Source organism: Plectropomus leopardus, chromosome 19, assembly GCF_008729295.1.
Source record: "Plectropomus leopardus isolate mb chromosome 19, YSFRI_Pleo_2.0, whole genome shotgun sequence".
Taxonomy (NCBI): Eukaryota; Metazoa; Chordata; class Actinopteri; order Perciformes; family Serranidae; genus Plectropomus; species Plectropomus leopardus.
The window spans coordinates 23,601,742-23,627,651 of NC_056481.1; the positions used below are offsets into that span (position 1 = coordinate 23,601,742).

General features: G+C 39.4%; 2 protein-coding genes across 2 annotated transcripts in view; one reads left to right on the plus strand and one right to left on the minus strand.

The window, feature by feature from the left end:
* Positions 1-247: 247 nt before the first annotated feature.
* On the plus strand, positions 248-15,125 carry LOC121958574 (urotensin-2 receptor). Its single transcript, XM_042507588.1, has 2 exons — positions 248-1,426; positions 15,048-15,125. Exon 1 carries the CDS (start codon positions 305-307, stop codon positions 1,376-1,378), a length of 1,074 nt encoding a protein of 357 aa, XP_042363522.1. The 5' UTR covers positions 248-304; the 3' UTR covers positions 1,379-1,426; positions 15,048-15,125.
* The window catches only part of uts2r2 (urotensin-2 receptor 2), a 29,639-nt gene continuing 18,132 nt past the window's right edge, over positions 14,404-25,910 (minus strand). The window contains 1 exon segment of the mRNA XM_042507589.1: positions 14,404-15,227. Coding sequence (XP_042363523.1) covers positions 15,091-15,227 — 137 coding nt within the window. The 3' untranslated portion in view covers positions 14,404-15,090.

The window sequence follows — 25,910 nt, forward strand, 5'->3', positions numbered from 1 at the left end:
TCAGAATCACATCTCTCAGTGTTTAAGGAGCATGCTCTCCTTTCTCGCGCAAACTCTTCCATTTAAAGCTGAACCATATTCACAGTCATGGCACGGGTTGAATATCTAATACATTTTTGATATAACATCTTCGGTGTGAGTATAGCAGTGGTGACGTCAGGAGCAAAAGAGCAGCAGGCGGTGAGCGGAGAGGCGGAAACGCAAGACGCAACCTGTGCCGGTGCGCATCTTTCCAAACTTCTCCGGAGAGAAGTCCGAGAGCACGAAGCCAAAACATCCGGAGAGTAGATCACCGGAGCGCGCGATGTATAACAAGTCTGGGGATTTAAACGCGCCGCGGGTCGGCGGCTCCGGGACTGACCACGAACTCGTTATCACGTCCACTTTCGGGACGCTTCTCTCCTTCGTCTACATCATCGGAGTGTCGGGGAATGTGTACACGCTAGTGGTGATGTGCCACTCGATCCGCTTCGCCACCTCCATGTACATCTCCATCATCAACCTGGCCGTGGCGGACCTGCTCTACCTCTCCACCATCCCCTTCGTTGTGTCCACCTACTTCCTAAAGGACTGGTACTTCGGGGATGTGGGCTGCCGCATCCTGCTCAGCCTGGACCTCCTCACCATGCACGCCAGCATCTTTACGCTCACCGTCATGTGCACGGAGCGCTACCTGGCCGTCACCAAGCCACTGGACACGGTGAGACGCTCCAAGAGTTACCGTAAAGCTCTAGCGTGGGGGGTCTGGCTGCTCTCTCTGGTCCTCACTGTGCCCATGATGATAATGGTCGCCCAGACTACCAAGAAGACGCCGGATGGAGGTGTGAAGCGGATGTGCGCACCCACCTGGGCGCCCGTGGCTTATAAAGTCTATGTGACGGTCCTGTTTGGCACCAGCATCATGGCACCGGGGCTCATCATCGGCTACCTGTACGTCAAGTTGGCGCGCACTTATTTGGAGTCGGAGCGCAACACTGTGATCAGCAGAGGCGCCAAGCGGTCACCGAAGCAGAAAGTGCTCATCATGATTTTCACCATCGTGCTGGTGTTCTGGGCGTGCTTCCTTCCCTTCTGGATCTGGCAGCTGTTGCCTCTGTACCACACCAAGCCGCTGAGCCTGGCCTCGCAGACGCACACCTGCATTAACTACCTGGTGGCGAGCCTCACATACAGCAACAGCTGCATTAACCCTTTCCTGTACACGCTGCTCACCAAGAACTACAGGGAGTACCTGAAGAACAGGCACAGGAGCTTCTACAGGTACACGTCCTCGTTCAAGCAGCGGCCGCCTAGCCTCTACTCGTGGGGGAAGTCCGCGTCCTCCGGCAATCAATTTGAGTTCAACTCCGAGACGCTGGTCATGGGGACGTTCAAGTGACTTGTCAATCACCTTGAGGAAAAGAGGAAGATTTTGGAACAGCACTAGGTGGGTGATAACCTCTACCTGCGTAAAAGCCGAGCACTGGTGACCAAAGGCAAACACTTTCTCATGATATAATGATTCAAGCAACACTGCGCTAGAGTCATAATAAAATCCTCTCTAGCTAGAGAGAAAATAAACTGTTGTTCCATCCATGCTGCTGTTTTTGCCATAAAGCCCCACCGAGCCCCATTAGCACTGTGACGCTTCTCTCTGCTGCGCTTCTTCACCTCCTCACCATCTGAGGAGGAGCTGATTCCTCGGTGCTGTGTTCAGTACAAGGACTCCGTTTTAATTATAGAAGCTAAAACGTGCCAATACAACAATTGCCCTCTTAATGTTTCTGAAAGAAATCAAGCCAATGCATGTTAACTCCTTGAAACCTGTGCGAATTGGCTTGATTTCTTTCAGAAACATTAAGAGGGCAATTAGCTAGAAAAGAGGAAATGACCCAAAATATGGCAAGAAATTATTTTTTTTTAAAAAGTACCACAAAATTACCTGAAAATTAGTTTTTAAAAAAGATGTAGCTGAAGAGAAAAAGGGAAGAAAAAGAAAGACAGAAAGAAAGAAGGAAAGAAAGAAAGATAGAAAGAAAAAAACAAAATAAACAAAAAAACTGAAAAAGAAAGTTAATGAAACAAAACATGCAAGGCAAAAAGCCTAGAAAAATGCTTAAAAAATAAACAATTCCATAGCATAATTTAAAATGTGCAAATATTATAATAAGCCATAAATATAATTTCACCCCGCTTTTTTCTTCTTCTTTTTTTCCTAGACATCTTCGCTTGCTGTTTTCTTTTTTTCTAGACATTTTTCCCATATGTTTTCTTTTTTTTAAATAATCTGCTAAATTTAATTTTCATTTCATCCATAATATTTATAAAGACAACACATATTATTCATCATTTCTGTAAATGTGTCAGTGTTGGCCATCTGGCTCATTTTTAATTGTAGTCCTTTGACATACTATTTTCTTGCATTTTGTGGAGCATTTCTTGCTAGGTTGCTCATTTTCCTTTTTCCCATGTTTTCGAAAGAAATTGCACCAATTTGCTCTGGGTTCAAAGCTTTAAAGGCGTCTGAAAGCAGCACAAGAAAAGAGATGTCACGCCAGGTTTCAAAGGGTTAATGCAGCATGCTGATTCAGTTTCGATATTGTTTGCAAAGGCAGACATTTAATTTGCTGTGTGAACATGAGCATGGCCGGACTCTTGGGGAGGGGGGGCTTGGGGCAAAAAGGTGCAGTTGGGCCCCTAGTCATCCTCCACCTCCTGTCAAAAAATGGAGAGCAATTTAGACTTAATTGAGAAATGTCCGTTGTGTATCAGTGACTAAAGCACAGTTCAGACATATGATTCCCAGTAAGACAAAACCACCTTCAAACATTGCAGAGAAAAGTCACAGCGGTGTGATGTGGTCAGTTTCAGCTCAACTCCAGTTGATGATGTCACCTGCAGCTCAGCTGGTCAAATCGCGAGCGGCTGGTTTTAGAACATACGGCACATAACCTGTTTCAACAGCCAATCAGCTTGCAGTAAAGTCAGCAGGTAAAGTCAGTTATCTGTCCACAGACGGCGACTTACTGCTGCAATTTCTGACAACAACCTTCCATCCCTGTCGAGTCTGAGTCCGCCTCATTTACATCCCAGCAGCTGTAGGCACGACTCATAGTCTTTGTCCTCATGGTGTGTCAGTGTCACACCGTGGGTCGCCGCCGCTGCTCACTTCATGTGCTGCATGTCACACACACACACACACACACACTCACCAATTTATCAGTGCTGGTTATTGAAATTATTGTGGCTTATTTACTATGAATAGGATCCATCCAAAGTTCAGGTCATTTTGTTTATGTTTTCTCTGTTTCATCATCAGCCTACTACAAATGCAGCTGTAGCATGTATCACTTACCTCACTCATATTTTAGGAAGTTACAAATGATATTCAGCTAGGCAACAAATAAACCTAAAAAGTGGGAAATCAGAACAGAAGCATATAGAGAGGTTGCTATGGAGATGATAAACCATCTCGTCTAGTTGCATTGGTGTGAACTTGCGGGGTTTTAAAACTTTGCAGACATGTTGCAAGTAGTTGTCACTTTGAATCCGTCTCATCGCAAATCTTTCATCTAACCTGGGCTTAATGGAGACAATCATTTTTTAAAACTGGTCCAGAATTGAGAAAGACAAGCTGCAATGTAACTACTTGAAGCATTTGTGCACCCTCAATTTACATCGACTAAAAGTGCTTGTTTTTTGCCACTGACATGCTCACTATATTAAGTGTCTGACAATATTATAGAAAGGATCCCCGCTGAGACAGACCTTAAGGTTAAAGAGTAAGATCTTTTTTTTATTTAACCAAAAGCAGCCCAAAAGCGCCATTGCCAAACCTACAAGACTTTGTTGAAATAAACAGTAGGTAACTAGTGTCTAGAGGTCAGAAAATGTTTCATCTAAATCTGCTTTCACACCGTTTTGCAGTGACTCACCAGAAGAAGAAAACATCCCCCCGGGTTTGGTAGGCATGTTTTCTATAAAACCTTTGACAATCTATTTTCTTAGTTTTTGGCGATTATTTCTTCTTTTTTTTCTAAGAATTTTGTCATCTTTTATAGAAACCTGAAACAATATTATTGGGTATTATTGGTAATTGTGTTTTTGTTTTCTTATTTTTTTTAAATTAAAAACATGGTCTGGAAGTCATATTTTCATTTTTTTCTTACATTTATTTAAAAGCATGTTATGTTTAGTAAAAACGTCAAAATGACCCCATTTATCACAGCCAGACACTGTAAAAACAGAAATTATCATTCTAATTTTCAAATTTTAGACAGTCCCTGAACGAGTTTTAATGTTATATATTTGGAAATCCCCTGGCAAGTGGGGCAAGAAAAAAAAAATTGGGTGGTCCTTGAAAAGTCACGGAAAAGTTTTTAAATTTCGTTCATGATAATGCGTGGGAACCCTGAAAACTAGTTCAGGGGCCCCTCAGGGTCTGGGGCCTGGGGGCAGTTGACTGCTCAGCCTGGTTGGTTATTTTTCATCACATCACTAATTAAAGCTCAAAACAATCTATTTCCGTAGCAGTTACATTCTGGGTATTTTGTCTTTGTGACTATATTTAGCTCAGAGAAACTGATTTGAGCCCACATCTGGATTGCAAAGGTGTTCTTTGGCAGGCAACGAAAAAAAACCTCCACCTGCATGGCCAATCATTTTCACTCAATTTGCACGCATCATCCCACAGAGGCAAACACACTTCCACTCCTGTGGCAAACTCAGTGCCAAAAACTCCTACTGCTAAGAAGGAGCGCTTCCAATGAGGCTTTGTATGCTCTGTTCACTAATCTGAACTGTGGCCTACTTACCTCATTGAGAATGATGACACCTCTGCAGCATTTACTTTCTCATAAAAAGTGTTGTATTCAAAATTTTTAATTCAATAACTGATCACCTGATTTGCTCAACATCCAAGGCAACTTAGATTTCTCTTCCAGTCTGTAGTGCTAATTATCAGTCTATATTGTTTTGGTGTGAGTGTTGAGACATCAGCCGTAGAGATGTCCACCTTCTTTCCGATATAATGGAATTAACCAGAAATCATAACCTGGGCGTGCCTGGTGGCTCAGTGGATAGAGTGGGCTCCCTATGCACAAAGGCTGTGTCCTCACCACAGCAGCTGCGGGTTCAATTCCAGCCTCAGCCCTCTGCTGCAGGTCACTGTAATATTGTAGCCCCTCAGCCATGAGTAGATGCACACTTCCTTCTGCGCGTTGATACGGTTGGTGAGAGTAGTTCAGTACAAAGAAAATAGTTCCCACATGAAACTACTCACAGACAGTTATGTGAACTATCTTGAGGTACCAGGTCATGATTTCTGGAAAGAGACATTGTTGTTTAATTTTCCTTTTTTTTTTCGCTTTTTTTTTTTTTTGGATCCTTTGGCAGTGCAAACAAAGTTCAATTTAGTTCCATTTTATTTGAGAGAAGGCAGACACTCTCCAACACTCTGCAACTCACACCAAGACAATCCAGGTTAAATAGCAATTCAGGAAAGAGAAAATTTTTTGTCTTTTTTATTTTTGGGGTAAACTGTTCTTTTAATAAAGTATAGCGAGATGAAGGTGACGGCCCCTTCTGTTCAGGATGTTCCTTTAGGCAGGTATCTTAATAAGCAAGGCATAAATGTGCCTCATGTTTTATGGAGAGTTCATAACTCTTTAATTAAGATGGCTCGTAGTGCTGAATGGAAGCTCTTTTCCTTTAATCTGACTTATTAAAGTCTTATCAGCGCGCACAACCATCTGCTGTAACGTTACTCTGTCCCCTTTAGATTCAGGAGACAGGGACTGGAAAACAAACCGTGTGTGCAGCTGCATGGATGGTAATATTATGCATGTCTGGACACAGCTGCTGTGTTCCACAAACACACTCTCTGACAGAAAAAAAAACATCCGTGGCATCACATTTCTTATGATTATGAATACGATCTGAATGATATCCAGAGCCGTGACATTTTCAAACTAATGCCCCAGGTGGGATTGCAACACTTTGGTACACTTTGACTTTTTCTGTGCGTTTGCATGTCAAATGTCACAAACTCATGCATAAATTCATTGCAGCCATTCGCCCCTGTGCTTCCCAAACATTGTCACAGCATAGATGTGGAAATGGCCTCAGCTTTTCTTTCTTTTTTCTCACTTTTCCCCACACAGTCTGACACCTCTCTGCAGCATTTCCTCAATGCAAATTTTTGGATGCGATCTGGTCTCTGTGGGACTTATCAGCTTATGGCTGCATACGTTCAAGATTCATGAGAAATCTTGGAGGGATTTGTTGATTTCTCCCCTGAGCCTGTGAAATGTGTTCACCCATGAGCTGGAGTGAAGCACTTTTAGCTTTGCTTCAATGTACACTGTAATCCCCAGAGAGAGGAATTAGACAGTGCAGTACACAGGTAATATTTTTCACCATAGGTGAGTCTGTACATTCAGTCCAAACTTCAAACTGAGAAACATCTACTTGACTGTATTTGAACATATTATTTGCCTAAATCTCAATAAGAAATTAATAAAACATTACAAGAAAATTTCTGGAAAATAGAAAAAAAAGAAAAAATTTAAGAAAAAAAACAAACTTACACAAAACACAAGAAAATAAAATCTAGAATGTTCCAAAAATGTATTTCTTATTAAAATTGTTTTCTTTTTCCCCCTTTCCTTTATTTGTGTAATGTTATTTTAAATTTACAAATAATTGAAAATGTAGTTTTCTGGAATATCTTCCCTCACTGTGTTATTTCCGTTTCACCTCTATCTTTTTTTTTAGTTTGCAGGATATTTCTTGCGAAGTTTCTCATTATATTTTTCCTGTGCTTTTGAAAGAAATCAAACCAATTTTCTTCTAAATGCAGCCCAAAAGCGCTAAATGCAGCAATAGAAAATTGATGATGGCTCAGGTGTTAAAGGATTAACCAATCAGAAAAGAGACGTATTCTCTGCACATGCGCACATGCTGGCACAGATGGTTAGGATTAGGACTCACATGGTAAAGTGTAGAAAAAAAACGCATCACATTCAGACAGAAGAAAACTCCTGACTCCTGCATGAAAGTCCAGAGTTTGGACTCTCCCATGCCCCTTATCTGAGTCAACTGAGAACTTTCTGGGAGTAAGCTGTACAACCAGGGAAACTATAAACACTGACCTATAAAATCTGCTTCTACATCTTTTATTTTAGATTATAAAACATTTCATAACATTCATTGAGTTTCAAGTCATTCTGCAACAAATTCAAGGCTGAGGGTGCAGAAAACCCAAAAGTCATTGTCCCAATTTCTATCTGAGTGTCTGGGACAGATAGTGCAATGATTATATCTGCTACTTTTCTATATGATAAAAACACTTAGGTAGTGTAGGAGCACACCAAGAATTGCCTTATATATAAAGATGTAGCAATATAAGAGCCCAGGTTGCCACAGCAGACCATCAACAAACACATCTCACAATGTAGAATCATAACTTCAGAATTTATAATGAATGTATGTGTGTGTGCATCTTTTTACTGATGGCTTTTCATTCGGTGAATTTCAACTGTCTAATAAGGTTCTACAGACAATAATGCGGATTTTATGCAGCAGTGAAGACATGTGCCTTTTCTCTGCCTGCAGTGGTGGAGGACCTGATGGTTTTACATGGTGTCACAATCAGTGTCTTGATGACCTTTTGGTCTGATTCTGGGTAAAAGACTCATTTAAGTCGCCTATAATTGTTAGTCTGGCTTTGTTTTCCCTCGTGGGTTTGTTATGAAGAAGATTGTGTTTTCTTTTGTTTTGGGGGTTTCTGTTTGCAGTGTTCTTCCCCTCCTGTGTTTCTGTGCTGCTTTTATCTTTTTTCCCAGCTGCATGCCTGCTCTGCATCAGCCTCATTAGTCTGTCTCTGCTCAAATCAGCTTCCTGCCTGCTCTTCTGCCTCATCACTTTATTCATCTTACCTGAGCTTGTCCACCCTCTTTCTCTACCTGAACTTCATCTGCTCATTAGACTCATTTGTATTTGAGTCCCGGGGGTTGTATGATGAAGCGAGTTCAACAGAGCAGAGCTCTCTTTGGCTGAGCAGGCTCAACAAACCCTAAACCTGCACTAAGAGATAACAGGAACCAAGGAGGAGGTTATCGACTGTCTCTGTTAACTTCCTGCTTCAGGCTCTGAGAGCGTTAACATAAAACAAGTCAAATGACGCTTAAAAAAGATTGATTGCATGCCGCCTACAATACTGATGCTTTGATGACAACAACCCGAGGAAAGATGGCAGAAAATTACTAATTTTTTGAATTCACAAGTTAACACTTGAAAGAATCTGTTTGATTTCTTAAAAAAAAAAAACATGAGAAGAAGGAAGTGAGCAGGGAAAGAAAGAATGACCCCAAAAATTAGCAAAAATAATTGTAAAATGTGTAACAGACAAGGCAAATAAGACTCAGAACTAGACAAGGAAATGGTGTTTTAAAAAAATTAAAATAATTTGTTGTGAGCATCACTGTTTGGACCATTATTAAAATGGAACAATATTCTTGCTCAGATTTTTTGTATCACTGATGTACTGTAGGTTTCTGTGTATTTTCAAAAAAAAGTGATGCGATGCATACATTAAGCATTAATGTTATTGCAGGGCTTTGTTCGGTGGCATTTCTGTAACATTAAGTTGGATAAAATGCATTTATAACATGTTCGCTCAGCTGAGAATCTGTATCCCTTATATACTGAATGAATGAATGAATTTATTCATCTTTATTACACGTAAATATACCAACAATTTCTCAATAAACAAATACTTAAGTCACTTAAACTTAAATATCACGTTTGAAAAGGAGTACAAAGTACACACTTATTTATTCCTACCCCTATACACATTCTATATAAATGACTTCCCAAATTTTATATACAACCTGCTACTGACACTGATTATAGATGCTGCTCAAAGAAGCAGTGAAAGGCGTTTTTTAGCCAATTTCAAGCCAAAACTCAGAACATGAACTGGTCCTGACAGCACAAGTTACCATGGCGATTGAGCTAAGTTAAAAGAGAGCCACCTTCGTAGGATGGAAACGCCCGACTTTAGACTCAACACACTAATCTCACTTCGTGATACACCCCTCAGATGCTGTTGACCAATCAGATCATATCACATATGATTAACACACCCAATTCCCATTTCTACATCTTAATGTTTTAATCAAAAAGACATCTTTTTAATCCTTCTAAGCTTTGGCAGCTTTCACTTTTCTGCATTTTGTCAAAGGTTTCTAGTCTCCTGACCCAAGCTGAGATAACTGAGGTTGATATCCATTAAGTGCTGTCATTTCTTAGACTTGATAAAGCTCCCCAGAGCCACAGAAGACATAATATATTTGTTTTTAACGGCTGAGTAAAATCAGTAATTAGTCACAAGTGAATGAGAACCTGCCGCTGAAAACAGCTTGTGGTTTGGAAGGACAGAGATGCGTCGAAATGGATAAAAATCCTTTTTTTTTTTGGATTGAATATTTCCTTTGGAGACATTCCAAATGAAAACGCTATTAAGTTGCAGGATGTGACCTTTTAAATGACAGAACATGCCGGCGTGTGTCACCTCCTCCGGTGTTGTTGAAATCCAACCCGAGGAGTCTGTCACATCACCGTTATTGGACAGAAACTTGTGACTTCTCTTAATAGATAATTGCTGCTTTGACATTCTAGTTTTAGCACTAATCAAGCACTGCTCTGTGCTTGACCTCCATAGAAAACTGCGTAGATGTTTGTGACTTGAATTCAAATCAGCTGGGAGTTTTTGCTCATAGGAAATGATAACATTTGGGCTTTCGTGGAAGGATTTCTCAACAAGAATCTTAAAAGTATCGTTACAGTCACAAATTCAACAAAGTCTACTGAGATACTGCATTTCTGTATGATAGGGTGCCATTACACTGCTATAATGTACAGTTCAGCTCTCATATCATTTCAACACAGTCTCACTGAAATTCATGAAATGGACACAACTCCTTATTAAAGCAGCACATAATGTTGGGCACAAAATATGTCAAAATGATCAAGCCGGCGACCAACATATTAGGCCTACACATTGATATTTGGTTGAATTTAGGTTGTGACATCAGATGAACAAAATTCAATGTCACTAGGGATTTTTGGGCCAGCCTCATGTGGCCTTTTGAGGAACTGCAGTTCTTGGCACTTCCGTATTAGCTTCATTTTTTTTTAGCCTTGGAGGTTGCTACTTGGTTGAAGTTTTTTGACCCTGAACCTGAACCACAAAAGTTGCTTCAATCAAGAAATTAGTCATTTGAACAAGTTGGAAGAAAATCTATATTTTCCCAAATTTGTAGGAGTAACCAATTGAAATAAAGGATGTCTCTTATCCAGTGGGTATGATATGGATATACTATTGATGTCCAATTGGTCATATCAGGGGCCATTTACACAGGAACGGGTCTTGCATGAAATGTTAAACTTCTGTTGCGGTTTGATCTTTTGTTCACACGACAACGGTGTTTTGGGGGGCCTGAAAAGGCAAACTTTTTAAATCAGGTTCCAGAGTGTATTTTTTTAAAAAAAGAAAACCTTTATTGCCCTGTAAACTGGCAATGCGCAGATCCTGTGAGAATGGTCAGGACTGCACTTTGCGCTGTGCGTGGTTTTCTATGGTGTGTCATTACTAAGTTACAGGGCCGGCTAGAGGCCTGGCATGCACATTATAGTGTTTTTGGTTGTTTTTGCTGATCTGTTTACACAAAGATTGTTCTCACAGTGTTAAAATATGAATGTGGATTTATTTTATGGTTTATTTCTATTTCAGCCACTCAATAAAACCAATCTAAAGTAGAAGAGTTTAAAAGATCTCATGCTCTTCCTCTATCCACAAACAACACCATGTTTTGTGCGTTGCCATGCCATGTGACTGTGTTGCAGTTATTATTATTATTATTATTATTATTATTATTATTATTATTATGGTTTAATGGCAGTTGGCATCCATGAAGTCATATTACCACCACCTGGTCATGGACATCATATGATCTATAAAAGTGAAAAAGTGTTTCCATTGCAAATTTGTGAAATTCGGCTTTTTCAAATAGCCTGAAATACCACTTTATGCGAGTGTAAAAATATAAATATCAGCTTTTTTTCGATAAACAGGAGTTTTTTAAATTGACGTGTTGGATTAGGTTCATTATGCATTCGCAATTTAAATTTTTGCAATTTAAAGGTTAATGGAAACCCACCTACTGTCATAGACTTTAGACGACCAAGCCTTAATGTAGTACGTACAGGGTACCAAGTTACATTGAATAACCAAAACTATGTCTTACATAATAAGAAGAACTGAGTACACTTTCTAAAACCTCAAATTTCCTCTGGTATTACCTACCCCAAATCCTTCACCCAAAGGGTCTCTGTAGATTGTAATGACTCCGGACATAAAAGATTGGTTGTAGATATATGAAATTGAGCCTCTGGCCAGCATGTAATTTGAACACATTTTGTGCCCACCACTTCTTTCTGCGTTGTTGAGAACTTGTGTCCACTTCACATATTTCTATGAGACTGGGCTGATCATTTTGCTTTTGAATGACATTTTGGGCATAACTTTCCAAGCTGTCTGAGTGGGACTAAATCACCATCCAGATGTGGTTTACAGCTGTGTGTGAACTGCTTCCACTGGCAGACATTTCCAAGAGTTTCATTAAATGGGGATTAGTCAAGTCAGCAGTCTGACTCCTCTCTTGGCCTGCCGGACGCTGGTATGTAATGGGGCCGGTTTGCACAAGCCAATGATAATAAAGGTGGTAATCAGACACAGTGCAATTAATGACACAGCTTGTGTCATGTTAGAAACCTTTGAGAATAAAACATGGTATCATGAGTCCTATTATTTGCTCAGATTACCTGAAGAATGCAATAATTGATGCTGTATCATAATTTATGGCAGCCACAGGCTTGGCAATGAGCAGGTTTTAAGAGTCTCAGCACACTAATGTTATCGTACATTAATTACACTGATCTTTCCAAACATATGCGTCATACATGGATCTGAAGTTATTGGACTGTAAAAAAATATTTTATTTATTTATTTAAATCAAAAGCAGGCAATGTAAAACCCCCTGTTTACTAAACCCCAAATAATTATCACCCAATCTTGGCACTGCAGTTTTGTCAAGTTTTGGATTTCTGCACATAGTGAATTGCTGTGAGCTGTGTCAGAGAAATTTTGTATTAAAAGAGTTTGGAGGGGGGTGTCTTTTTTTCATCCTTTCCAAAAACACAAGAAAAAGTGTCAAGTGTAAGCGTTAGTTTTTCTGATAACTACTCAGAGAAGCTTGAAATAGTGTTAGACCTTTCTTTCAGGGCCAAGCTGAAGAATATCAGCTTGCCACATTTTTTTAGGTTCAACATGATGTCATCCCCACTCGTCAAATTTTTGGCGTTTGGGCAGAAGTGTGACTGTAATGACACTGGGGGCAGCTTTTTGCGTTGTGTCTGGACTTGAGGGGGTTGGAGCTTTCGTTTAGGCGTAAAAACTAGGAAACCATCGTGGTTGGCTTGAAAAATAACTCACAGCTACACTGAAAGCATTTTTAGAGTCATTTTTGACATCAATCACTTGCTCAGAATAGATATGCATTACTTCATTTAAATAGAATAAGGTCCAAACACTGCTAAACTCACAATGGGCATTTTTTTTCAAGGACTGAGGAAGATCTTGTAAACATTACATCGGAAAAAATAAAGATTGCTCAGTGAGACTGACGGTGTGCAGACCTTTTCTTTCCCTATATGGGATTATGGCCTCATGCCATATGTCCACATGGGTGTGTTCACGCAAGTGGGCCCCAGATGAGATGCCCATTTTGGATCCATATGTACTTGGTACCCAGGTAACCCTAGCATAACCCATGTGGGACACACTTGAAACACACCCATGTGGGCAATTCGGATTGGGCGATTATAGAAACCGTGGACAACATACAGGGCCCATTTACAACCACACATACAAATGCCAGCTAACAAGGGGCAGGGCTCAGGAAATGGTCAACTGCTTTCCATCGTTTAAAGAACTTAAAGGATCTTTCTTGGATTGATTTTAGCACTGAAGACTTTATGCTGTGGGGTAAACACAATTTTCTCACCTTGTGTGAAAAGTTTACAGTCTTCTGTAACAGGAACAAAAATCATTAGCCAATCTTGACAGCATTAAAGGAGTGTTAAACGAATAAGGTAAAGATGTCCATTGCGGTTTGGACCATCAAAGAATTCTATAAACTGGTCGATCAATACATCACAAGAGCTGTGCAACATGAGCGCGTGCTTCTTTACAGTGACCAGAGCGTTTACTTTGAAGATTGATGACTCCTTTGATGGGAAAACTGCCTAACAACTTCAGGTTTCAACGTATTATCGAGTAGATTAAACACTTTGAAGAAGATGCTGGAACACATGTGACAGCTGTAAATAACTCTGTTATCTATATGTTCTCTGTGTTGCTGTTTTACCATCATATATCCAGCACCATAAGCCCATTTCACAAAAAACTGGCATCCCTCCCACACAGCCCACCTCCACATGTAGGACTGCTGTTCTGCTTCTCTTAACACAAATAAATGAATCTGATAATGGGTCCCTAAGGAGCTGAGAAGAGCAATATTGTGGTAAAGGCACAATAGCTGTCAGCTGTGTGTTTGCAGTGGATGTGAAGTTATAAGTACGCCTTGTTCTGCCTGAGTCGACATAAATGTAATTAAGTTACAGGCACAGCGAGAAAGCTGTCTACAGTGAGTTGGCAAGTACCCCTTAACAGGACACCTATACTATACCTATACTGTATTCCACAGTTAATATCAAGTGCATTTATATTTGTCAGTGGCATCATTATGCGCGGTAATATAGTTTTAAAGCTGCAAAAAAAAAGTATGAATATATATATTTTTAGCTTTCAGCATTTTTTAGTTCATTTTCTTCTTTGTATGTTTTACTTTCTTTATCTTGTACATTTTTACTAATTTCTTGTTAATTTTTGGTCAATGTCTTGTTAAATTACTCACTCCCCTGGCTTTTGCGAAAAAATCAAACCAATTTTGGCTGATGGATTCAAGGCTCAAACTGCAGAACCTATAAAGAATAAGAATGGAGAGGGTGGTTTGTTGTGAGCAGCTGTGTGGAAAATAAGAAAGGCGAGCAAAGCGACTTCTCAAGATGATAGCGTTTGATCATTCAAGCAATTCCACAAGTGTGTGGCTCACAAAGGAAGTACGGCTCCAGTAGAGTAGCAAGCAATAGAGGTATACATGTAACAATATTGGAAAACGGGATGAAAACTGGGAATTCATCTGGTTACTTAAGTGGTTTCTTGATCGTGTTTTTGGAGGTAAAACAGACGAAAGACGGAACAGTTTTTGTGCTAAAAATGAGGCAAACAGACTTTTAAGGTTCTGTCAGTTATTTTATTTTAAATCGTCCTCACTGACCACATGGAGGTAAATGACAACCAAGTAAGAAAAGCAATCACTCCTGGACAAAGAGAGGGTTCTTCTCAGAAGAAAACACCTCATTGGTCATGGGTGAGGGCGAGTATGAATGGGGAATTTGCGATGAAAGACTGCTTCAGTTGGTGATTCCCAAGATTTATATCTCTCCTCAAAATAAAAAAAAAACACACCCCGAGACGCAGAAAACACAAAATCCCACTTTAGCCTCTTTGAAACGGTTTCAGTCGAGAGGCATTCTCTGCTCAAGCCGTCCCCGGAATGATCAACAAGATTGCGGAAATGTGGTGAGAACACAGAAAACTTAATTCTAGCAATTATGATGGTGCAATAAAAAGATACACTGCTGTAGAAAATTGGATAAAAACACACAGGTGATAAAAAATAAGAAAACACCTCCACAGAAGAGAGAGTGAGTGTGTGTGCTTTGTTTCTGTGGCACAATCAGTGAGGGGCAGTGAGTCAGTATCTGAAAATAAAAGAAAATTACAGATATTGACCGCGCAGCAACAGGACATTGATGTTCCGAGTAAAATCTCACTTCGCCCTCCCTCGTCTCTCCCCTCTGATCTCTTCTCTTTGCTGCAGGGCTGGTTCGAGCCAGTGAGCAGCGGCGTCACCCGTGGGTGCCTCAGGGCAAGGCGGGGTCAGAGATGGCGTGTGCAGGGTCACAGGTGAAGGACACTGTGATGGCGTAACGCGTCCCCCACGTCACCTTCTCCACACGGTGGAGGTTTTCAGTGCCGGAAGAGAAGAAGGAGACTCGTCCTGTGCAAGGAAGGAATGAGAGGGACTTATTAGAATGCTTTAGCCCTTTGAAACCTGGATCCACATCCGTTTTCTTGTGCTGTGTTCAGATGTCTTTCACAAGCATTTGAAATCTTTTAGAACCTGAGCAAATTGGTTTGATTTCTTTCAAAAACATGGGGAAAAGGCAATGAGTAACTGAGAAAAAAATCTAAAAATGTGCTAATGAAAAAGAGAGAGAGAATTGTGATTTTATTTTATTTTTTTATTTTTTTGGATGCCAAAATGTTGGGAAAACTATATTTATAATCATAATAACTTTATATTTAAAATAAAACTGCTTTTTTTTCACTTTTTAATTTTGAGGTTGAGGCCATTTTGTTGTTTTTGTTTTAACATTTCTTTCTCTTTTTATTTTTTGCTGATTTTCAGGTAATTTTTTGTGTGATATTTTACCAATTTCTTGCTAATATTTGGTTCATTCCTTGTTAAGTTGCTCATTGCCATCTTGTCATATTTTTTTTAAAAAGAAATCAAGCCAGTTTTCCCAGGTTTCAAAGGATTAAAGGAATAGTTCAAATTTTAAAGAAATATGCTTATTAAGCTTCTTCCTATGACTGAAAGAGTATATCAATATCATGTCTGCATTACATTTAAGACTGGAACCAGGACATTTGTTTACATAGCTTATGATAACATTGAGAGAATGCTCCAAGCGCAAGTGCGAAGTGCGGCCATGATGTCAACGTTCTCAGAGGATCCGCCTACTGCCAGTTCACATGGTAACAGAGTGGGTTGCGCTCTCAAAAGGTTACAATCTGGACAGCAGTTTCAAAAATGTGCATTTTCAGGCCCCAAAACACTACTATCGTGCGAACGAAAGGCAAAACCACAACAAAAGCTTCATACAAGAGCCGTTGCCATGAAAACAGCAATACTGCCCAAGCCTAACTGTCACATTTACCTCTTTCTTCATGGAAGTGGTAGGAAAAAAGGACTTGTTGTATGAATCATTTCGTTAATTTCTGTTAATTTAATAAGAGGTGTGTCTTTTTTTTGTTTGTTTTATAATTTTTTCTGTCACAGTTTATATGCCAAGCTAGGGGAACCACATCCTGACTCCAGCTATGTATTTGATGCACAGACATGATATTCTCATTTCAATCCTAAAAGACAGTAAATAAGCTTATTCCCCAAAAATGCTGAACTGAAAATATACTTTGCTTGTTGAAATTTGATGAGAGGAGAGGACACAAAAAGACCCAAGAAAGAAGCTGAAACCCCGAGGAGATAAAGGGGCCACAAGGACACGCTCGACTTATTCCAGAATTGTGTTCAAGCGAATGCTGAAATGCATTATTTTGACTGTCTGATTTAAAAGATTTTACAACTTTTTTTTTGGACCGACACACAGTGCGAGTTTCGGGAGTTTGCCTCCGGGTAAATTCTCTCCCTTTTATCAGAGGCTTTGCTTCGCTGGGCCAGCTAATGAGCTATTGCAATATACCAGCCAGTCTGGTTCTTTCTAAACACAACCTGCTCTGTCTAAGAAAGACATTAGCATGAATGTTTACGTAGCTCGTCTGCAGTTGTGCTCCGTAATTAAAGGATTTATATTTAAAAAGTTTCAGACTTGTTTGTTTCGCTACAAAACTTCGGGTTTCTTTTGAGGGGGTTATCTCATTATGTGAATATGAATAAAAAGCTGGAACCATTGTGCCCCAATTTGTTTGCTCTGTTATCCCTTCCAAGAATTACTGTTGACGTGTTATGTACGTGTGTGTGTGTGTGTGTGTGTGTGTGTGTGTGTGTAAATCCCCCTGGCAGGGCATTTAGCTGAGGACGTCAGGGGAAATCAGTGCTTGCAGTTAAATAATAGAAAGTACAGTGAAAACCCAATGAATGGGACATAAGAAGACAGAAAATTAATTCACAAAAAAGAGTGTGAGTAGCAACACAATAAGTAATGGTCTACTTGTTCTGTATCATTGAATAGGAGGGCGTTTTCAAGTGCTCAAATTAGCCACACAGCTTTAGATAGCTGCACAATGAAATAATCTTTGAAAATAATCCCTTGCACTTGTCAACATAAATGTTCCCTGTGTCTGCTGTGAAGAACCCAGCAGATTCGGTACAGTCGCCAGAGCAGATAAGCTGCATCACAATGCAGGGATATTCACGGGGGAATTCAACAGGCTTCACACTCTTCTAGAAAATCATTTTCCGGGGCATTTACAGGACATCATTCAAAAACCTAGAGATATCTTTTTATGTGTCAGTGCTGGAGGCATTTTGTTTTAGAGATGTCTGTCCATCCCATTCTCGTGAGCATGATATCTCAGGAGCACCCTGAGAGAATTTCTTCAAATTTGGCACAAAGGTCTACTTGGACTCAAGGACGAACTGACTAGATTTTGTGGGTCAAAAATCAGAGGTCCATGTAAGCTGTTAATGTAAGCTCCTTTGTCTAATTCTCATGAATGCAAAATCTCAAGAACACCTGAAGGGAATTTCTTCAATTCTGGCACAAATGTCCACTTGGACTTAAGGATGAACTTATTAAACTTTGGTGGTCAAAGGTTAAACTGCTAAACACTGTGACCTTGTCTGTCTCATTTTCATTAACATGATATCTCAAAAACACCTTTAGGGAATTTCTTAAAATTTGGCATAAACTTCCACTTCCAACAATGAACTGATCAGAGGTCAGGTCAAAGGTCACTGTGACCTTGCAAAAAATGTATTTGGCCATAACTTAAGATTCATAGGTTAATTATGACTTATTATGTCCATGATATAGACGAAACCAAAAAAAAAGACAAGTCATTCTAGTACATTTTAAATAGGCCGAGATTTCTTTAGAGAATAAGAAAACCTGACGTCATAGATTAAATCATTTTCTTGAGCCACATAGAAGTGGAAATGTACTCTTTTGTTCCCCTGAGTAATGGCAATGTTCTCAGGAATCAATCAGATTGAATAAACTCTGCCTCTTGTGAGAAGGCAGAGGGGAGTGTTCCCCTTGCAGAACAAGACTCGATAAGTAAAGTCTGTGAACCTCTAGCTCCCAGTATTGTTCTTATATCATTTCCAAACCATGCACAGTTTGCATTTGGGGCATGACTTGAAAACGTTGTTGTTCATCCTGGTATAAAAACAGGGTGTGTTTGAGTGTAGGAGCTTAACCCTTTCAAAGCTGGATCAACGTCACTTTTATTTTGCTGCATTTCACCAGTATACCTTTGGACCCTGTGCAGATTGCTTTGATTTCTTTCGAAAACATAAGGAAAAGAAATTAGTAGATTGGGAAAAATATTTTTTAAAAGTCTGGGAAACATTTCTAATTTCTAATTGTTTTGATCTATTGAAATAATTGTCCATGTTTGTTTGTTTTTTGGGTTTTTTTTTTGCCTTCTCATTTTTGTAATTTATTTATTTTTGATTGCTTAGTTCATCATCAGGTCATTTTCTTCTGCTTTTTACAAATTTCTTGCCAATTTTGCAATAATTTCTTCTTAAGTTGCTTATTGCCTTCTTTCCATATGTTTTGAAAGAAATTAAACAAATTTGCTCAGATTTCAGGGGGTGAAGTTACCTTTTTAAAGATTGGATTTTAATTACAGTCTATGAAGGATAAGATTTAATCTCTTCACCACTTTCCTATGGCAGTTAGACTTCCAATGATCTATGAGGTCAAGCAATTTATTAGAAATTTACTTTTGTTTAGCATCTCATCTGTTGACACGGTTTAATTTCGTCAGGCTTCTACCCGACTGTGCACTGACGTATGGCTGAGCAGCAGAAGCTGGGAAGGGAAGACTAAAAATAGCTCTCAAATATTTAAACTAGCTGATAATCTGTCAGCATATAGGCAGATATCATGATATATATGAAATAAGCTTAAATCTGTCAATAATGTCATCTGTCCCTCACTAAATGGTACTATTTTGCAAAAGTCTAAATTAATCCTTTGGAACCTTGGCAAATTGCCTCAAATTCATTAAAAAAAAAAAAAGCGAAGAAGACAATTAACAACTTAAAAAGAAATGACCCCAAAATTAGCAAGAAAGTAGTAAACGGTACAATAAATTATCTGAAAAATAGTTAAAAAAAAATTAATTAATTAATTAAATGTAATTACATAAAAATAAAAAAAACAACCAAACAAAACATGAACAGAGAAGTAAAAAAAAGGGACATGACCTGAAAAAAACTGCTTAAAAATATAATTATTCTACAAAATAATTCTAAACATATACTTTGGACATTTTCCCAAGTTTTAGAAAAATAAAATAAAACATATTTCTTGCAATTTGCAGGACATTTCTTTTCATGTTGCTCATTAATCTTTTCCCATGTTTTAAAAGAAACCAAACCTTTTTGCTCAGGCTGTAAAGGTTTTAATGCTTGTAAAAGGCATCTGAACACATCACAAGAAGTGACGTCAATCCATGTTTCAAAGGGTTAAGGGTTAAGGTGCGACATTTCCTAATAAAGGCAACACTGACCAGCAGGATTTTTGCTGCATAACAAGGGCTTAGATGGTGTGGCCAAGACTGCAGTCTGTCTTTACATACTAGATTTGTTACAGTAGCCTTCTGTACTGCATTGCAGAAAGGTCAGAGCAGCAAGAGAGATGGTGTTTACTTATTAAATCTCTTCTCAGTAAGTTTTTGTTAGCAAGCAAAGTAATTGCAAAACCAAATATGTGATTTCATTAATTGTTCAAAGGCAATTTATGCTCGAGGCTTGTTTCCGCTCTCCCACAACTGCTGCTGTTCTCAGCTGTGAGGCATTAAGAGGCATTCAAGAACTTTTGGGAGGGAGTTTTTCCAAATTACATATATGAAACTGACTTGACTTAAACCATCATATCAGTATGTTTACAGGTCTTGCGAGGTACTACTGCACATGTAAAAGTTGTACCTCGCCTTTTGGTTCCCCAGAGGGAGCAGTGTGAAATCTGAAATTGCCTCAAGTTATGTCACTTGAGTAAAGCCTCATTCCCACTAATTCCAGCTCCTTAACCAGCAAAATGAAATTACACTAATTACCCTCCGTGTCCGATTTACTAGCGTTGAAACATTATTCCAAGTTAGTCTGCACCAAGTTTGAAAGAGAAACTAAATAAGTAAAAGACACATGAAAAGAGGAAACCATTGAAAAGTTTTTACAGACCTCTGTTGATGCTGCTGTCTACTGTTTACTTGTTCTCCAGCATGTCTGTATCATCCCACAGACACACCAACAAAACAACCCATGCACACACAAAAGCTGTAACAAAGTATGGACGGAACCCAAAAATATAATGCCTCTGGCCACAAATTTTAAAAAATCTGGGATTGTAGGGTTAAAGTGAGCTTACCAGAACTCTGTATCCCACCTCTCATCCATGCATGAGGCTCTTGGCTACATTAGCTGCTAGTGGTTCAACATACCCAAAATGTGGGTGCATTGTGGGTAATATAGGCAACACTGGAGGTTCGTGTATCTACTTTTAATCATGGCTCATATATTACAAATTATTTTTGAATAGGGATGCATGATATTGGATTTTTTGCAGATATCCGATATGCCAATCAACTCATTTTGCGACAGCCAGAACCGATATCAATATATCCACTTTTTTCCTTAACTAATTTTAGTGATCATCAAGTCTCTTCTATAGTGGAATTTAACATCATATTATGCATACTCTTCAAGTGGTGTCCCACCAGCAGATAGAGACATGAAATACAATGCTGTTCAGTGTATGTAATATGTATTCATTGTGCAAAATAAGAAAAATACTTCAACTTAAGGTTGATGTTTTGTACATGTTCACTTTGTCAGTAAAAAATTGTTAGTGATATCAGCAGAAAACAGAAAGCTTTAACTGTCGTTTGCACCTGAGCTAATGTATTTTACATTTTCAGATTATTTTTATTTTTCATTTTCAGTATCTTTTACTTAACATTAGAAATCATAAACTGAATTTACTGACAAGCGAGTTTCTAGCACTGAGCATCTACTTAACTTCATCATCTGTTCAACACCAACTCCTGCTCTTTAAACCATGCCTCTGGGCTGTTTTTGCTTTTAATAACATGTCACTGATTCGCACTCAATGAGGTCTTTAACTTCAGAGACCCAAAGGGGATGAGTGTGCAATGCTAACAAGATGCTTAGCCATGCGTGACTCATCCGATGCCAATACCAAGGTGTGCTGCTCGAACTAAATGCCCGTAAACACCACCAGCACAGTCACGAGGTGCACGACAAATCGACACACTGTCCAATCAATGTATTGATTACACCCACAGCCTCATAATGAATTAGTGGAGGATAAATCACACAGGCTGCATGGTGTCTCCTGGGAGGCTGGGATGAGAGTTAAAGGTAGATGACGTGGGGTGAAGTTGAATTAAAAAAAAGACCTTGAACATACCAGGTAGATAATGCAATTGCCTCAATTACTTTGTGACTCAGCCCAGGGCTAACATTTAACACGATGGAGAGGGAGGCAAGCGTTTTCCATTTGTTTCCCCATCCACGAGCCTAATGAGCACACAAGTGACTGTCAACTTTTTTGAAGTGTCTCCAGTTCCAGAGGTGCATTTTCCATTAATTCACTTCATTGACATTTCCAGAAAATCATTATATTAATCAGTGGAACAATGATCTATTTGTCACATGGGATCACACAAAGTACAACTATGGTGAAATGTGATCCATCAGCTCCTTTAACCCATGTACTGAGATTTTGTCTTTTTTTGGAGGCTGTCTGCAAGATGCAGTGTTGCAAATTTGGTGACTTTCAAGTGACTTTATTGCTAAAACGTTTCTATGGCTACAGTGACGACCTTAATAGCTGAATTTGTGCACTAACAGTGTACACACCATATGAGCTACTCTATCGGAATTAGTAGGCGGCATCTTCGTTTCGAATCCTGAACTAAATAAAAGACATTATCTATCAAAATTCAGTACATATATTGTACTATTCTTTGATACTTCCTATATTACTTCATGTGTGAAAGTTTGGGAAAAATACCTATAAAACAATCACAAATCCAATTTTCTTGATTTAAAAAGTAGTGGAACACTAAATTGCTGGAGTATGCCTATCAGAGAAATATTTGTTCAAGTCTAATTTTAATCCTACATTCAAACATATCCCTTATTCCTGCTATGTAGTAAGAATAACTTGTATTCAGTATCTCTATGTTTGCGCAACCACCAAGGTCAAGCTGATGGTTTCAAGGCGGCAGCCCAGCTGAGGTTATCTAATTCCCCCGTGGTCGTCTGAGCTGGCAGGTTAACCCTTATTGGCTCCTCGGAACGGCAGACTTGCCTTTTTCACCGTCCGTCCTTCCAATGCTCTGTTTGTATCTGCCTTTCCCAGCCAAACAGCCTATCTCTCTATCGCATATCTACTCTTAATCAATCTCACGGCTATTTTCTGTCTGTGCCCACCCTCCATACTGTCTCCCTACATGCCCTATAGGGGATGCTTTCACATTCAGCAAATCCATCAGTTATCTCTCTCCTTCTCTTCTAATCCTCCACTCTTTTCCCTCCTCCACTCCGCAACTTGAGCAACACTTCCACTTCACCCCCCCGGTGCTCACAGTCATTACATTCTTGACATTTGCTCCCTCCGACAGCCAAGTCCTGATTGTCATCCCAGTGTTATAATTGCACCGCATTCATTGCTGTTGCCTCAAAGAGCAATGAATATCTCTGCAAATTAATCATCCGTCCAGATATAAGGAGTCACAACCTGTCTGTCAACTGCCCAGCATGCAGCCCCAAAGTTTGTCAAAGAGGTGAGGTGTGTTTCAGCAGAGACAAATAAATGATCTGGGCTCTTGATGCATTATGCATGGGGGGGTTTGCTGTGTCTACTATTTGATGTACCTCTCTACATATAAAATCACAATGACAGGTGTAATCAAAGCCGTTGGGTTTCGCCATTGGCTGTGACAGTTCTGCCATATTTAGATTCTTGAGCATGCACCAACTCCACCGAGAATTAGGCATCCATCAAGGAAGACCCATTCCTTCCTCCTGTTCTTCTACTTTTTCCTCTTCTTCTTCTTCTTCTCCCCTAATTCTCCTTCCTCTCCTTTGTCATCATCATTTTTTTCATCTTCTCCGTTGTCATTTTTTCCTGTTCTTCATTGTCGTCTTCCTCATCTCATTCTCTGTCGTCATCTTTATCTTCCTCTTCTTCGTCATCGTCTTCATTTTCTTGGTTGTTGTCTTCATCTTAGTTTTCTTTGTCTTCTTCTTTTTCATCATTGTCTTCTTCTTAATCCTCTCCATTGTCTTTGTCTTCTTTGTTGTATTCTTCCTCTTCTTTTTTGTTTTTTTTTCCTTCTTTGTCATCATCTTCTTTTTTGTTTTCTTCTTCGTCGTCTTATTCCTGTTCCTCTTTGTCTTTTTTCTTCTTCTTCGTCATCCTCCTCTTCTTTTATGTCTCTTTGTCATCTTCTTCTTTGTTGTCATTTTCTTCTTTGTTGTCATCTTCTTCATCTTTGTCATCTTCTTCGTCCTATTGTTTTCTTCTCCTTTTCTCATCTTGTTCCTATTCGTCTTTGTCTTCTTCCTCTTCTTCTTTGTTGTCTTCTTCCTCTTCTTCGTCATCTTCTTCTTCCACCTTGTTTCCTTGTTTTCTTCTTCTTCTGTCTTCTTCTTTGCTTCTTTCTCTTCTTCATCGTCTTCTTCATCTCTTCATTATCTTCTGTCTTCTTCTTCACCCAGCAACTTTCATGTGATTTAAGATCACACTGTCACTATTCTCTCTGTTGTCTGGAGGTTATTCTCCCATCACTGATGCAAGATGTCTGTCACCAGAGATATGCAAGCCACAGCCACTCTTTATTAACATATGTCCTTCAGTCAACGTCCCTCACCGCTCCATCATGGGACGCTGTCAGTGGTCCAGGATGCTTCACTGTTGCTCACTGACTAGGTTATAGGCTTGTGTCTGACTGGCACATTGGAAGTTTGATGGAGATGAGAGTCAAGATGACACAAGGGGGAAGAAAGGAAGCGGGGGAGGGTGAAAAATTGTAGGCGAGGAAAGTGAAGGATTGCTTTTTTGAATCGCTGTTGATTATATGTGGCAGAAGAGTTGGATTAGAGGGCAAGAGATGATGGACAATGGGTGAGATAAAGGGAAGAGCGGCAGGGGAAAATGTGAAAGCAGGGACAAGGTGAACAGAGACGGCAGAGAATGGTTCACTGTCAGATATGATAGAGTGGAAGTAAGGCTGTCACGAAGAGGTAACGGCCTCAGGAGATGTTTTCCATATTGAACAGATTTACTTCTCTTACTTCTACTCTACTCCTTTGCCTGAGTAAAATCTGCTACATAAAAGAGAGTCATGAAGAGTCACTGATACAAATCAAGCAGTGACCTCTGGAGATGAAAAATGATGCCAATGCAGAAGTGGCAAAAACATATGGTTCTTAATGGCCACCAGAGGCTGACTCCAGAAGTGAGTCAATCCACAGAGACAAACAAGTTTTTTTATTGTCTTTATGGTGAATAGTTTTTAAAAAAAGCCAAACTAAACGAAACTATGCTAAAATCCATGTATGTGGTGTAAGTGTTTCTCCTGCTAGCCCCGTCCGCAAGTTATCACATGCCTCATAGACTTAAAACTGTGATGACATCATAGATTCTTAAATCACTTTTCTTGGCTTGAAGAAAGTGTTCCAAATATAAAACTTGCACGGATGAAAATTTATGATAGAAAGTCATAATTGACTTTTTTTGCAATTCAAGGTGCCCTGTCGACAGTTTTACAGACATCTCTTTTGCAGTGGTGGTCTATGAGGAAAATGCTTTGGGAGGCCTGTTTTGAGCTACAATATACAGATAAAAACAACTTAAATAAGACAAAAGTGTCCCCATTGACCATTGTGTAAAATTCCCAAACTTTTCTTTGTTCCTAAACTCATAAGCTCATAAACAATAATGAGATTTGTGTGTTTTGTGTTTCACCTACATGAAAGACTACTAATTTTGCCTTGGAAAACTGAAATTGAAAAGTTCCCAAAGTTGAAAGGGAAAACTCAGTCAAAGTTAAAGTGGCGGCTGAAAAATCACCATTCAGTTCAATGCATGTCTAAAACACATTGGCAAACCCATTCTGTCTCATTCCTTTTAAAGTGAGCAGTTCAGAAACTTCCCTCATTTTCCAAATGCTCCCCAGAGAATTGGTCCAACTCCCCTGTTTTAGATGCCTCGCATGTGCCTCTCAAGTCCCATGCTAGTCCATGAACTGTCCCTGACACCCTGTAGAGGTTATTCTGCCGTGTGGTTCTCACAGAGGCAACTTTAAAAATATCCTCTTACTCACCACCTTACCCATATTTATGCTCTATACATATACCGACACTATATTACCTGTGAGATCAAGATGCTGTTATGTCTACCCCTCTGGGTGTTCTATGAGAGGTAAAGCCTAATCCCCTGCACCTTCACTGTGCAGCAGTCTGAGCTGCTGATTACCCACTTACAAAGGATTACACCCACTAAAACCACCTCCAGATTTATGAAGCAGCTGAGTGCAGCAATTATCATTTTGAGAATGGCTGTAATAATTAAATCCTCTATCTATCTTGCATCACTTACTTTAAGTGTGGGTTAATAGGCTTATATAGACTAAGACAGGGGTTACCAGGTGTTACTACTGATAGTCTGGATTTACA